The sequence below is a fragment of the Bombina bombina genome, chromosome 3 (genome assembly GCF_027579735.1).
Source record: "Bombina bombina isolate aBomBom1 chromosome 3, aBomBom1.pri, whole genome shotgun sequence".
Taxonomy (NCBI): Eukaryota; Metazoa; Chordata; class Amphibia; order Anura; family Bombinatoridae; genus Bombina; species Bombina bombina.
In genome coordinates, this window is record NC_069501.1 from 1,241,827,535 (window position 1) to 1,241,843,768 (window position 16,234).

The 16,234-nt window shown below is 41.0% G+C and overlaps 1 protein-coding gene across 2 annotated transcripts in view; it reads left to right on the forward strand.

The window, feature by feature from the left end:
• PGM2L1 (phosphoglucomutase 2 like 1) overlaps positions 1-16,234 on the forward strand; it is a 292,082-nt gene that overhangs the window by 151,786 nt on the left and 124,062 nt on the right. For both annotated transcript variants that reach the window (XM_053708758.1, XM_053708759.1), the window contains 2 exons: positions 6,259-6,356; positions 11,176-11,356. In XM_053708758.1, coding sequence (XP_053564733.1) covers positions 6,259-6,356; positions 11,176-11,356 — 279 coding nt within the window. The remainder of the gene's footprint in view (positions 1-6,258; positions 6,357-11,175; positions 11,357-16,234) is intronic.

Consider the following 16,234-nt stretch of genomic DNA (forward strand, 5'->3'; position numbering starts at 1 on the left):
TACCAAAATAATTCGATGGGCAGAGACTCACTTTTGCCATCTGTCAGCAATCTATATCCCAGGAGTGGAGAACTGGGAAGCGGATTTTCTAAGTCGTCAGACTTTTCATCCGGGGGAGTGGGAACTCCATCCAGAGGTGTTTGCACAATTGATTCATCAATGGGGCACACAGGAATTGGATCTGATGGCGTCAGGAAATTTTTACTGCACAAGCGTCTGGCTGATGTTCCAGACGTTCAGTCGTTCTGTCAGCAGTGGAGGCTCCTCTATAGGAGCACTTGAGCACGTGAACCCCCTGACTGACCCCTGGAACCCCTGACCCCTGGAACCCCCTGACCCCTAATGAAAAAAAAAAAAAAAGTTAGAAATAAAAATAAATAAATACATTTTTAAAACTTTATTGTTGATAAAATAAAACAATCTTGCAGGCTCCACTGCAGTTTTGAGTAAAAAAAACATTAAAACTGCAGTTTTTAATTCTTAAGGCTGAAAGTGGAAAGGGCTGTTTTGCCTATATTTCTATCTATCGCACGTGCGATAGATAGAAGTATAGGCAATAGCTTTTTCCACTTTCAGCCTGCATTGACTGCAGCGCCACCTACAGGCCAGCCCATTGCCTTCCTTATCGCACAGCTCTTAGTGTGCGGGAGCCAGCTGTCACGTGACACTCGCACACTAAGAACTGTGTGTTTGGGAGGAGCATCTCAGGCAGCAGCCAGAAGATAGCAGCCAGCATGTGCAGGAGTGGACTTACTGCCAGTGCAAGGGGGCCCTGAATCAGAGCAGCTAAGTGAAAACTTTTATTCTTTTAATTGTGCTTTTTTATGGGGGGGCAGCGGCATGCAGAATCTGATTGCCTGGTACTTTAGTCATTTAGGGCGTGAAATAGGGCTACTGCCTGAACCATGCTGCTTAGGTAGACAGTCACTGAGGGGACGTTCTGCAGGAGAGTGGAGACTGAGCTCTGTAACAGACAGCACTGACTGAAGCTGTATCTCTGTCAGAATCTCTCACTCACTGTGCGTTTTCAAATCAGATCTCTTCTGCTAGTTCTGTGCTGTGTATTGCAGGCTGTTTATTTGCAAGATTATCTTGCAAATAAACAGCCTGCAATACACAGCACAGCACTAGCAGAAGAGATCTGATTTTTTTAAAAATGCACAGTGAGTGAGAGTTTCTGACAGAGATACAGCTTCAGTCAGTGCTGTTACGGAGCTCATTGCAGACACAGGCACAGCTCATTAGCATATTTTGTCTGCCGGGGGTGGGAGTGCCTGCAGCATTTCAGTGAGAGATACTTCAGTGTACCCTATTGCTGCTGGAGTTATGCAGTGTAGATTCTGCAGTTACATGTACTGTGGTAAGGGGAAAGGGCAGACAGCTTCAGGCAGACAAGCAGAGCGCAGGCTCTGTTAACAGGAGGGAATGCTGATCTGTAAGCAGGAGGCTTAAGCTGTGGGTTTAGCCAGTTCCCGTTTCACTCCTGGACCATCTGCAGCAACAAGTCAGGAAGTTACTACAAGGTGGGTAGTACATTTAATCTTTACAGTCCTTTCCCTGTTGCTGTAGTTTATGCAGAGCAGAGATTCTTTCTATTTCCTCCTGTTATGGGCAGTGGCACTGACATTTCTTGTGGCATTGTCGAAGGGCAGGCAGCTGTAGACAGGCAAGCAGAGTGCAATCTGTTTAAAGGGGGAATATGCTGATCAAGCTGCATGTGTAGCCAGTTCCACTCATTGCTGTAGCTAACCTTTTCCCAGGGCTTTGTCAATGATTGAACTTCCAGGGATGCAAAAATCTGCAAAGAAGCTTTTACTCCTCTTTGTTGGCTTCATTAGTGCACAGAGCTGTCAGTCACATTAAGATACAGTACTGTACCTGGGTCAGAGCATAGAGGGCTGACATCTGTAGTGAATGCTGTGCAGTGTGTGTTGTGTGTCTGTGTGTCTGTGTGTATATGTATGTGAATGCTGTGTAGTGTGTGTTGTGTGTCTGCGTGTATATGTATGTGAATGCTGTGCAGTGTGTGTTGTGTGTCTGCGTGTATATGTATGTGAATGCTGTGCAGTGTGTGTTGTGTGTCTGCGTGTATATGTATGTGAATGCTGTGCAGTGTGTGTTTTGTGTCTGCGTGTATATGTATGTGAATGCTGTGTAGTGTGTGTTGGGTGTCTGCGTGTATATGTATGTGAATGCTGTGCAGTGTGTGTTGTGTGTCTGCGTGTATATGTATGTTAATGCTGTGTAGTGTGTGTTGGGTGTCTGCGTGTATATGTATGTGAATGCTGTGCAGTGTGTGTTGTGTGTCTGCGTGTATATGTATGTGAATGCTGTGTAGTGTGTGTTGGGTGTCTGCGTGTATATGTATGTAAATGCTGTGCAGTGTGTGTTGTGTGTCTGCGTGTATATGTATGTGAATGCTGTGCAGTGTGTGTTGTGTGTCTGCGTGTATATGTATGTGAATGCTGTGCAGTGTGTGTTGTGTGTCTGCGTGTATATCTATGTAAATGCTGTGTAGTGTGTGTTGTGTGTCTGCGTGTATATGTATGTAAATGCTGTGCAGTGTGTGTTGTGTGTCTGCGTGTATATGTATGTAAATGCTGTGCAGTGTGTGTTGTGTGTCTGCGTGTATATGTATGTGAATGCTGTGTAGTGTGTCTGCGTGTATATGTATGTGAATGCTGTGTAGTGTGTGTTGTGCATCTGCATGTATGAAAATGCTGTGTTGTGTGTGTGTGTGTTGTGTCTATATGTATGTGAATTATGTGTTGTGTGCATGTAAGTGGTGTGTGTTGTGTGCATGTAAGTGAATGCTATTTAGTGTGTGTGGCTGCATGTATGTAAATGCTGTATATGTTGTGTGCCTACATGTATGTGAATAAGAAATGGTAAGCGGAGGGGCCTTTTTGCCCTAAAATGCCAGGGCCGTTTTTTGGTCCCAGTCCGGCCCTGCTCCCAACAAGCTTTTAAAATGCTTGACATAGCTTTCACACGAGCAGTCAGCAGTAGCAGTGATGTCATCAGGAGATCCCAGCCATGCCTCATGTGTATAGCCAGCCCAACAACAGATCTTAATATGAAGGTATACAGCTTCAATTATGGGGTTTAGCAGCTGCTAGGGGGTTCCAAATCTACACAATTGCTTTTAAAATGAAGAAAAACTACTAAGTATTATAAAATGGCGTATGTGTGTGTGTGTGTGTGTATATATATATATATATATATATATATATATATATATATATATATATATATATATATATATATATACCTGTATATATATATATATATATAATTGTGTAATGTGTGTGTGTGTGTGTGTGTGTGTGTATATATATATATATATATATATATATATATATACACACACATATATAATTGTGTAATGTGTGTATGTATATATATATATATATATGTGTGTGTGTGTGTGTGTATATATATATTATGTGTGCATATTGTTTAAATAAGCTGTGTCATGCATGTATAGGTTTATTCTTGTAGCTTATTATATGTATGCTTCCCCCCCCCCCCCCATATGTTTTAATTAAAGTAGAGATCCAAGAAAAATTTTATTGTGGGAAAATTAATTTATTACTTTGAAACAGAAACAGCCTATGAACTTCCAGCCAATCTACCTTTTTCTGAGCAACCCCCATAGCCTAGTTTTGAGCTGCCCCTTTACACTGCTGCCACCCCACCTATCTCTCTTAGTGAATATAGCCTCTTATTGGAATGTTTGTTTTTTTGCTTGCATTTGCCTTTAAAGGGACATTAAACCCAATTTTTCTCTTTCATGATTCAGATAGAGAATACCATTTTAATCAACTTTCTAATTTACTTCTATTATCTAATTTGCTTCATTCTCTTGATATTCTTTCATGAAAAGCATATCTAGATAGGCTCAGTAGTTTCTGATTGGTTGCTGCACATAGATGCCTCCTGTGATTGGCTCGCCCATGTGCATTGCTATTTCTTTGACAAAGGATATCTAAAGAATGAAGCAAACTAGATAATAGAAGTAAATTGGAATGTTGTTTAAAATTGTATTATCTGTCTGAATTATGAAAGAAAACTTTTGGGTTTAATGTCCCTTTAAGGTAACTGGCAGAGTGTATGTATGTATATATACACACACACATTAAAATGGGCGGAGCCATCTGAGGGGCGGGGCTAGTGCTCCCCCATCTTCAAAAGTCACCAGCCGCCACTGTCTGTCAGGCTTTAGTTAGAATCAAGCCTGTGTTTAAACCTATTGCTCCGCCATGGAGTTTGAATTTAGTTCTTAAATTTCTTCAAGGGGTTCTGTTTAAATCTTTGCATTCCATAGATATTAAGCTTCTATCTTGGAAAGTTCTGTTTTTCGTTGCTATCTCTGCGGCTCGAAGAGTTTCTGAACTATCTGCATTGCAATGCGACTCGCCTTCTCTTGTTTTCCATGCTGATAAGGTGGTTTTACGTACCGAACCTGGATTCCTTCCTAAGGTTGTTACTAATAAGAATATTAATCAGGAGATTATTGTTCCTTCTCTGTGTCCTACTCCTTCTTCTAAGAAGGAGCGTCTGTTGCACAACTTGGACGTGGTTCGTGCTTTGAAGTTTTACTTGCAAGCGACTAAAGATTTTCGTCAAACATCTTCTTTGTTTGTTGTCTATTCTGGAAAACGTAGACGTCAAAAAAGTTTGGCTACCTCTCTTTCTTTTTGGCTGAAAAGCATCATCCTTTTGGCATACGAGACTGCTGGACAGCAGCCTTCTGAACGAATTACAGCTCACTCTACTAGAGCGGTGGCTTCCACATGGGCTTTTAAAAATGATGCTTCTGTTGAACAGATTTGTAAGGCTGCGACTTGGTCTTCGCTTCATACCTTTTCCAAATTTTCCAAATTTGATACTTTTGCTTCTTCGGAGGCTATTTTTGGGAGAAAAGTTCTTCAAGCAGTGGTGCCTTCTGTTTAGCCATCCGTCTTGTCCCTCCCGTTCATCCGTGTCCTGTAGCTTTGGTATTGTATCCCACAAGCAATGGATGAGTCCGTGGACTCGTCGTACCATAGAAGAAATCAATTTATCAGGTAATCATAAATTTACTTTTTCTACTGGCTATTGCTTCGGCACGCAGAGTCTCTGAGTTGGCGGCCTTGCAATGTGAGCCTCCTTACCTGTTTTTTCATGCCGATAAGGCTGTCCTTCGCACTGGGTTGGGATTTCTCCCTAAGGTTGTGTCTGATCACAACATTAATCAGGAGATTGTAGTTCCTTCCTTGTGTCCTAACCCTTCTTCTTCAAAGGAACAGTTACTTCATAACTTGGATGTGGTTCGAGCTTTTAAATTTTATGTTCAGGCTACGAAGGATTTCTGACAGACTTCAGCATTGTTTGTTGTCTATTCGGGGAAGTGCAAAGGGCAGAAGGCTTCTTCCACTTCCCTATCCTTTTGGCTGAGGAGCATGATTCGCTTGGCTTATGAGACAGCGGCATATAAGCCTCCTCAGAGGTTTACGGCTTACTCAACTAGAGCTGTGGCTTCTTCTTGGGCCTTCAAGAATGAGGATTCTATTGAGCAGATTTGTAAGGCGGCTACCTGGTCCTCCTTACATACTTTTTCAACATTTTACAAATTTGAAGTTTTTGCTTCTGCTGAAGCAGCTTTTGGAAGAAAGGTTTTGCAGGCTGTGGTGCCCTCCGACTAGGGTCTGCCTCTTTTTTTATCCTCCCGTTTTTATTCAGTGTCCTCTAGAGCTTGGGTATTTGTTTCCCACAAGTAATGAATAAAGCTGTGGACTCTCCTTGTATTAAGATGGAAAACATAAATTATGCTTACCTGATCATTTAATTTCCATCTGTACTAGGAGAGTCCACGGCTTCCACCCAGTTCTCCGTTGGGCGGACCTAAACTTCTTGTCTGTCTTCTGGCACCATTTATACCCTGATATTTCTCATACTGTTCCTTGTTCCCTCGGCAGAATGAATGGGGGGATGAGGGGAGTGGGGAGGTATTTAAGCCTTTGGCTGGGGTGTCTTTGCCGCCTCCTGGTGGCCAGGTTCTGTATTCCCACAAGTAATGAATGAAGCCGTGGACTCTCTTCGTACAGATGGAAATGAAATTATCAGGTAGGCATAATTTATGTTTTTAGTGAACACTGTTCTGGTTGCAACATTCTTTTTAAATGCTTTAAAGCAAATGTTGTTGACAGTAATAATACAAATAATTATAATACGTTACAGAAGATCAGGTGATAATTTATTACTTTCTTTGCTTAGGAGTTGTCCCTCAGGCTGGCAGAGAAGGAAGGTGCCCGGGTGGTGTTAGCAACGGATCCTGATGCTGATCGACTGGCTGTGGCTGAGCTACAAGACACGTATGTGCACAGAAATACATATGGCTGCTAATCATTAAATGTGCTATTAAAGGGACACTGGGCTCAGAAAATGTCTAACAACCACATGAAAGAGCAGCATTGGGAAATATTTTTATAAAAACTACTTAAAGGGGCATTAAACTCATAAACATTTCATTCCCCATAAAATGTTCAATTATGTACACTTTGTATTGTATTTCATTATTTCTTTTGCCTGCTTTTCCTGTAATTTAAAGCAACTTTAGAGTCAAAATAAAACTTTCATGATTCAGATACAGCATGTGATTTTAAACAACTTTCACTGCTACTGTTATCTAATTTGCTTTAATGTCTTCTGGGAGCTAGTTGCTGATTGGTGGCTGCACATATGTGCCTCTTGTAATTGGCTCAACTGATGTGTTCAGCTAGCTCACAGTAATGCACTGCTGCTCCTTTAACAAAGGATACAAAGAGAATGAAGCAAATTTCAAAATAGCCGAAAATTAAAAAGTTTTTCAAAATTTTATTTTCTCTCTGAATCATGAAAAAAAAATTTGGGTTTCAGATCCCTTTAACTCTAAAATTAGTAGTGTTTACACTCACCACAGAGAAGCTAGAGTGCATTCTATAGAATGCAGAACCCTGACACACCTTCATGCTACACAATGATTGGTTGATGTCTGCATGAGCTTGGTTATATCTGTCCATAATTGGCCACTACAAATGTAAGGTAAGCAACATTCAATAAGCTTTTTAAAGGGTGTGTCCCATGCCTCGGATCAATACACATGTTTTTAAGAAAATAACATTTTAAAGCCTTTGTACTACGTGCAGATAATGAATAATTTTTAATGCATAAAAAAACAAAACGTAATGTCCCTTTAAATTGTAATTGAAACTAATACACCAGCATCAATTATATACGTTCTGCTAATGCTCATTTTACCTATAACTATTATATATACATATCAGCCAGTAACATATCAGTCAATAAGCATTAACAGTGAGTACATATCAGCCAATAAGCATTAGCAGGAAATACATATCAGCCAATAAGCATTAACAGGAAATACATATCAGCCAATAAGCATTAACAGGAAATACATATCAGCCAACAAGCATTAACAGGAAATACATATCAGCCAACAAGCATTAACAGGGAATACATATCAGCCAGTGAGCATTAGCAGGAAGTACATATCAGTCAATAAGCATTAGCAGGAAGTACATATCATCCAATAAGCATTAGCAGGAAGTACATATCAGCCAATAAGCATTAGCAGGAAATACATATCAGCTAATAAGCATTAGCAGGAAGTACATATCAGCCAATAAGCATTAGCAGGAAGTACATATTGGCCGAAAAGCATTAGCAGGAAATACATATCAGCCAGTGAGCATTAGCAGGAAGTACATATCAGCCAATAAGCATTAGCAGTAAATACATATCAGCCAATAAGCATTAGCAGGAAATACATATCAGCCAATAAACATTAGCAGGAAATACATATCAGCCAGTGAGCATTAGCAGGAAGTATATATTAGTCAATAAGTATTAGCAGGAAGTACATATCAGCCAGTGAGTAATATCAGGAAGTACATATCAGCCAATAAGCATTAGCAGAAGGTACATATCAGCCAGTGAGTTATAGCAGGAAGTACACATCAGTCAATAAGCATTAGCAGGAAGTACATATCAGCCAATGAGTTATAGCAGGAAGTACACATCAGTCAATAAGCATTAGCAGGAAGTACATATCAGCCAGTGAGTAATAGCAGGAAGTACATAACAGTGAGGGAGTAATAGCAGGAAGTACATATCTACACATCAGTCAATAAGCATTAGCAGGAAATACATATCAGACAATAAGCATTAACAGGAAATACATATCAGCCTGTGAGCATTAGCAGGAAGTACATATCAGTCAATAAGCATTATCAGGAAATACATATCAGGAAGTAATAGCAGGAGGTACATAACAGTGAGGGAGTAATAGCAGGAAGTACATAGCTACATATCAGTCAATAAGCATTAGCAGGAAATACATATCAGACAATAAGCATTAACAGGAAATACATATCAGCCTGTGAGCATTAGCAGGAAGTACATATCAGTCAATAAGCATTATCAGGAAATACATATCAGCCAATAAGCATTAACAGGGAATACATATCAGCCAGTGAGCATTAGCAGGAAGTACATATCAGCCAATAAGCATTAGCAGTAAATACATATCAGCCCATAAGCATTAGCAGGAAATACATATCAGCCAATAAACATTAGCAGGAAATACATATCAGACAATAAGCTTTAACAGGAAATACATATCAGCCAGTGAGCATTAGCAGGAAGTATATATCAGTCAATAAGTATTAGCAGGAAGTACATATCAGCCAGTGAGTTATAGCAGGAAGTACATATTAGCCAATAAGCATTAGCAGGAAGTACATATCAGACAATAAGCATTAGCAGGAGTTACATATCAGCCAATACGCATTAGCAGGAAATACATATCAGCAAGTGAGCATTAGCTGGAAGTATATATCAGTCAAGCATTAGCAGGAAGTACATATCAGCCAGTGAGTAATAGCAGGAAGTACATATCATTCAATAAGCATTAGCAGGAAGTACATATCAGCCAATAAGCATTAGCGGAAAGTACATATCAGCCAGTGAGCATCAGCAGGAAGTACATATCATTCAATAAGCATTAGCAGGAAATACATATCAGTCAATAAGCATTAGCAGGAAATACATATCAGCCAGTGAGCATTAGCAGGAAGTACATATCAGTCAATAAGCATTAACAGGAAATACATGTCCGCCAATAAGCATTAGCAGGAAATACGTATCAGCCAATAAACATTAGCAGGAAATACATATCAGCCAGTGAGCATTAGCAGGAAGTATATATCAGTCAATAAGTATTAGCAGGAAGTACATATCAGCCAGTGAGTTATAGCAGGAAGTACATATTAGCCAATAAGCATTAGCAGGACGTACATATCAGACAATAAGCATTAACAGGAAATACATATCAGCCAGTGAGCATTAGCAGGAAGTATATATCGGTCAATAAGCATTAGCAGGGAGTACATATCAGCCAATAAGCATTTGCAGGAAATACATATCAGTCAATAAGCATTAGCAGGAAGTACATATCAGCCAATACGCATTAGCAGGAAATACATATCAGCCATAAACATTAGCAGGAAATACATATCAGACAATAAGCATTAACAGGAAATACATATCAGCAAGTGAGCATTAGCAGGAAGTATATATCAGTCAAGCATTAGCAGTAAGTACATATCAGCCAGTGAGTAATAGCAGGAAGTACATATCATTCAATAAGCATTAGCAGGAAGTACATATCAGCCAATAAGCATTAGCAGGAAGTACATATCAGCCAGTGAGCATCAGCAGGAAGTACATATCATTCAATAAGCATTAGCAGGAAGTACATATCATTCAATAAGCATTAGCAGGAAGTACATATCAGCCAATAAGCATTAGCAGGAAGTACATATCAGCCAGTGAGCATCAGCAGGAAGTACATATCATTCAATAAGCATTAGCAGGAAGTACATATCAGCCAATAAGCATTAGCAGGAAGTACATATCAGCCAATAAGCATTAATAGGAAATACATATCAGTCAATAAGCATTAGCAGGAAGTACATATCAGCCAATACGCATTAGCAGGAAGTACATATCAGCCAATAAGCATTAACAGGAAATACATATCAGCCAGTGAGCATTAGCAGGAAGTACATATCAGTCAATAAGCAAATTAGTTAATTAGTATGACTATGAAGCACAATACTATTAGTCTCTGTTAAATTCAATCAGCTTTTAATACAAAACAAAACATTGGTGTTTTATTTAAATGCAGCTCTTTTAGAATAATAATAGTTTAGTAAGTGTACCTTTAAATAACATCGTTAATGCAGGGAGTCCTGTACAAGAGCTGAAATAATCTGTTTAGTTTTCTGTCATTTTAATGGTGTTTTTATAAAAAAAAAAATAAGAATTGAATTTTTTTTCCTGGGGTTTGTATTAAAGGGACATAGATTTGAAAAATCAAACTGTTCTTATAAGTTAGAGCATTTTATTATGGCTCTGTTAGTTGCATAGAAGTATGTGCTTAACCCCTGCAAACGAGCTAAACACATAGTATAAAGTCAGCTCCAGAGCAGCAGTGCGCTACTAAACACATCTGGTGAGCCAGTAACAAAAGACATACGCATAGCCACAAATCAGCATCTAGCTCCCGGTAGTACCTACCTAGGTATGCTTTTCAACAAGAGAAGTACATTTGATAATAGAGGCAGTGTGAAAAGTCTCGTAAAATTGCCGGTTCTATCTCGTCCATGACAGCTGACTTGCATGTTCCTTTATTTGTGTTAGGGGGAGCTGGAGTTCAATCTCGTCCATGACAGCTGACTTGCATGTTCCTTTATTTGTGTTAGGGGCCCTGGAGTTCTATCTCGTCCATGACTGCTGACTTGCATGTTCCTTTATTTGTGTTAGGGGCCCTGGAGTTCTATCTCGTCCATGACAGCTGACTTGCATGTTCCTTTATTTGTGTTAGGGGCCCTGGAGTTCTATCTCGTCCATGACAGCTGACTTGCATGTTCCTTTATTTGTGTTAGGGGCCCTGGAGTTCTATCTCGTCCATGACAGCTAACTTGCATGTTCCTTTATTTGTGTTAGGGGCCCTGGAGTTCTATCTTGTCCATGACAGCTGACTTGCATGTTCCTTTATTTGTGTTAGGGGCCGCTGGAGTTCTATCTCGTCCATGACAGCTGACTTGCATGTTCCTTTATTTGTGTTAGGGGGCGCTGGAAGGTCTTTACAGGCAACGAGTTGGCTGCCCTCCTGGGATGGTGGATGTTTTTGTGTTGGAAAAAGAGCTGTACAAAGGGATCGGACGTGAGAAATGTCTACATGTTGGCAACCGCCGTGTCCTCGAGTATCCTGCGATCAGTTGCCTCCAAAGAAGGATTCAAGTTTGAAGTAAGCTCCAAATGTCATGCACTGCCCTTTTTATAATCCTCACTAGACCCAAAGGGCTGTAGAAGCAATGCCTAAAAATGTCTAATATGCTCACATGCTATGAACTTACCTGGGTAATACACATAGGTATGCAGACACATCCAAATAGCTTTATATAAATGTCTGATATGCTCACATGCTATGAACTTACCTGGCTAATAGGCATGCAGACACATCCAAATAGCTTTATATAAATGTCTAATACGCTCACATGCTATGAACTTACCTGGCTAATACACATAGGCATGCAGACACATCCAAATAGCTTTATAAAAATGTCTAATATGCTCACATACTATGAACTTACCTGGGTAATACACATAGGTATGCAGACACATCCAAATAGCTTTATATAAATGTCTGATATGCTCACATGCTATGAACTTACCTGGCTAATACACATAGGCATGCAGACACAGCCAAATAGCTTTATAAAAATGTCTGATATGCTCACATGCTATGAACTTACCTGGGTAATACACATAGGTATGCAGACACATCCAAATAGCTTTATAAAAATGTCTAATATGCTCACATACTATGAACTTACCTAAATCTAAACATTTGCCTGATCATAAGGCTTCTGACTCTAGGTCTGCATTAGTCAATCTTTCTCAATTGTCTGATGAGGAGAATACTTCAGTAGCTTCTGAAGGTGAAATCTCAGAATCTGAAGAGCTTAATTTTAGATTTAAGCTTGACCACCTCTGGTTACTACTGAAAGAGGTTCTAGCTACTTTAGACTTCTCTGAACCTTTGGTTGCTGTCAACCCCACAAAGTCTTCTAAATTGGATAGAGTTTTTGATTCTCCATCTTCTGAGGAGGTTTTTCTGGTCCCAAGGAAGATGTCTGAAATTATAGCTCAGGAAAGCAGTGGTGCCTTCCGTTTAGGTTTCCTGTCTTGTCCCTCCCTTTCATCCGTGTCCTATAGCTTTAGTATTGTATCCCATAAGTAAGGATGAAATCCGTGGACTCATCATATCTTGTAAAAGAAAAGGAAATTTATGCTTACCTGATAAATTTGTTTCTTTTACGATACGATGAGTCCACGGCCAACCCTGTTTTTCTAAGACAGGTCTTTATTTCTCTTGTAAGGTGTATCCAGTCCACGGGTTCATCCATTACTTGTGGGATATTCTCCTTCCCAACAGGAAGTTGTAAAGAGGACACCCACAGCAGAGCTGTCTATATAGCTCCTCCCCTAACCCCCACCATTAGTCATTCTCTTTGCAACTCTCGACAAGATAGGAAGTATAAAGAGATATGTGGTGATTTAGTGTAGTTTTGCCTTCAATCAAGAGTTTATTTTTAAACGGTACCGGCGTTGTACTGTTTTACTCTCAGGCAGAAATTAGAAGAAGAGTTCTGCCTGGAGGTTGATAATCTTAGCGGTTTGTAACTAAGGTCCATTGCTGTTCTCACACATAACTGAAGAGTATGGGATAACTTCAGTTGGAAGAACGGTCTGCAGATTACCTGCTTTGAGGTATGTTCAGTACTTTTATTTCTAGAGAAAGGATAAGTTCTAGAAAATGCTGACAGAACCTTGTGTATATTGAGGTAAGCTAGATTCAGTGATTTTGCAACGACTGGGATCATGCTTACAAAGTGGGGTAATACTCATGTTAATACTCATATTAATTAGTGACAAAGCGTTTACATGTTTCATAAATGGGACGTGGGTGATAAGTCTTTAGTTGGGGCCTAGTTTTCCACATGGCATACTCAAATACTCCTAGGAGTATTTCCTTAAGGCCCCTCTGACATCGAGTACATGGTGGGAGGGGCCTATTTTCGCGCTTTAGTTGCGCAGTTTCTTTCAGACTGAGACATCCAGCTTCCCTAGAGGAGTCCTCTTGCATCTGAGGACCACTGTAGAGGGCTTATTTCTTCCCTAATCGTATTTGAGGGCAGGTAGGAGCCACAGCAGAGCTGTGGCAAGGTGCTTAACTGTCTTTTACCGGTGGTTGACGTTTTTTAAATCCGGTTTGGGGGCTAAGGGGTTAATCATCCATTTGCAAGTGGGTGCGATGTTGCTTTAGTCCCTTACTCACACTGTAAAAATGTCGAAGTCTTTACTACATTTTAACACTGTTTTGCAGTTTAAGTGTTAGTTTTTTTCTCTTAAAGGCACAGTACCGTTTTTGTTTAATTGCTGTTTCACATTTATTAAAGTGTTTTCAAAGCTTGCTGGTGTCATTACTAGTCTGTTAAACATGTCTGACATAGAGGAAACTCCTTGTTAAATATGTTTAGAAGCCATTGTGGAACCCCCTCTTAGAATGTGTACCAAATGTACTGAAGTATCTATAAACTATAAAGACCATATTATGGCTTTTAAAGATTTATCACCAGAGAATTCTCAGACTGAAAAAAGGGAGGTTATGCCATCTAGCTCTCCCCATGTGTCAGAACCTATAACTCCCGCCCAAGTGACGCCAAGTACATCTAGCGCGTCTAATTCTTTTACCTTACAGGACATGGCGGCAGTTATGAATTCTACCCTCACAGAGGTATTGTCCAAACTGCCAGGGTTACAAGGAAAGCAAGACAGCTCTGGGGCTAGAACAAATACAGAGCTTTCTGACGCTTTAATAGCTGTGTCCGATATACCCACACTAGGCTCCGAAGCCGGTGCAAGGGAGTTTCTATCTGAGGGTGACATTTCAGATTCAGGGAAGGCTTTACTTCAGTCCGATTCTGAAATGACAGCGTTTAAATTTAAGCTCGAACACCTCCGCTTATTGCTCAGGGAGGTTTTAGCGACTCTGGATGACTGTGACCCCATTGTGGTTCCAGAGAAATTGTGTAAAATGGACAAATACAGTCCATTCAGTGCCTGTTTACACTGATGTTTTTCCAGTCCCTAAGAGGTTTTCAGAAATTATTACTAAGGAATGGGATAAACCAGGTGTACCGTTCTCTCCCCCTCCTGCTTTTAAAAAGATGTTTCCCATAGATGTCGCCATACGGGACTCGTGGCAGACGGTCCCTAAGGTGGATGGAGCTGTTTCTACCCTAGCTAAGCATACAACTATGCCTGTCGAGGACAGTTGTGCTTTCCTAGATCCTATGGATAAAAAATTGGAGGGTCTCCTTAAGAAAATTTTTATTCATCAAGGTTTTATTCTCCAGCCTCTTGCATGCATTGCTCCAGTTACTGCTGCAGGGGATTTTTTGGTTCGAGCCTCTTGAGGAGGCTCTACAGGTGGATTCCTTTATTTCTGACGCCGTTTTTCATTTAACCAAGCTAACGGGTAAGAATTCAGGTTTTGCCATTCTGGCGCGTAGGACGCTATGGCTTAAGTCCTGGCCAGCAGACGTTACTTCAAAGTCTAAACTTCTTAACATCCCCTTCAAAGGACAGACCCTATTCGGGCCTGGCCTGAAGGAGATCATCTCTGACATTACCGGAGGAAAAGGTCACGCCCTTCCTCAGGATAGGTCCAATAAATTAAGGACCAAACAGAATAATTTTCGTTCCTTTCGAAACTTCAAGGGTGGCACAGCTTCGGTTTCCTCTAATGCAAAACAAGAGGGAAATTTCGCCCAGTCCAAACCAGTCTGGAGACCTAACCAGACTTGGAACAAAGGGAAGCAGGCCAAAAAGCCTGCTGCTGCCTCTAAGACAGCATGAAGGGGTAGCCCCCGATCCGGGACCGGATCTAGTCGGGGGCAGACTTTCTCTCTTCGCCCAGGCTTGGGCAAGAGACGTCCAGGATCCCTGGGCACTAGAGATTGTTTCCCAGGGATATCTTCTGGAATTCAAAGGTTCATCTCCAAAGGGGAGATTTCATCTCTCACAACTATCTGCAAACCAGATAAAGAGAGAGGCATTCTTACGTTGCGTTCAAGACCTACTGGTTATGGGAGTGATCCACCCAGTTCCAAGAGAGGAACAGGGGCAGGGTTTCTATTCAAACCTGTTTATAGTTCCCAAAAAAGAGGGAACTTTCAGACCAATCTTGGATCTCAAGATCCTAAACAAATTTCTCAGGGTCCCATCCTTCAAGATGGAGACAATCCGAACCATCATCCCTATGATCCAGGAGGGTCAATATATGACTACCGTGGACTTAAAGGATGCTTATCTCCACATTCCGATTCACAGAGAGCATCATCAGTTCCTCAGGTTCGCCTTCCTAGACATGCATTACCAGTTTGTGGCTCTTCCCTTCAGCTTAGCCACGGCGCCAAGAGTCTTTGCGAAGGTTCTAGGGTCCCTTCTGGTGGTTCTAAGGCCGCGGGGCATAGTGGTGGCTCCTTACCTAGACGACATTCTGATCCAGGCGTCGACTTTTCAAATCGCCAAGTCCCATACGGACATTGTTCTGGCCTTTCTGAGGTCTCACGGGTGGAAAGTGAACAGAGAAAAGAGTTCTCTCTCTCCTCTCACAAGAGTTTCCTTCCTAGGAACTCTGATAGATTCAGTAGAAATGAAAGTTTTTCTGACAGAGGTCAGGATATCAAAGCTTCTAACTTCCTGCCGTATTCTTCATTCCACTTCTCGGCCGTCAGTGGCTCAGTGTATGGAAATGAATGACCTAATGGTAGCGGCAATGGACATAGTTCCGTTTGACCGCCTACATCTCAGACCACTGCAACTTTGCATGCTCAATCAGTGGAATGGGGACTACACAGATTTGTCTCCTCGGTTAAATCTGGATCAAGAGACCAGGGATTCTCTTCTCTGGTGGTTATCTCGGGTCCATCTGTCCAGGGGAATGAGTTTCCGCAGGCCAGAGTGGACTATAGTGACGACAGATGCCAGCCTTCTGGGCTGGGGCGCAGTCTGGAACTCCCTGAAGGCTCAGGGTTCGTGTACTCAGGAGGAAGCC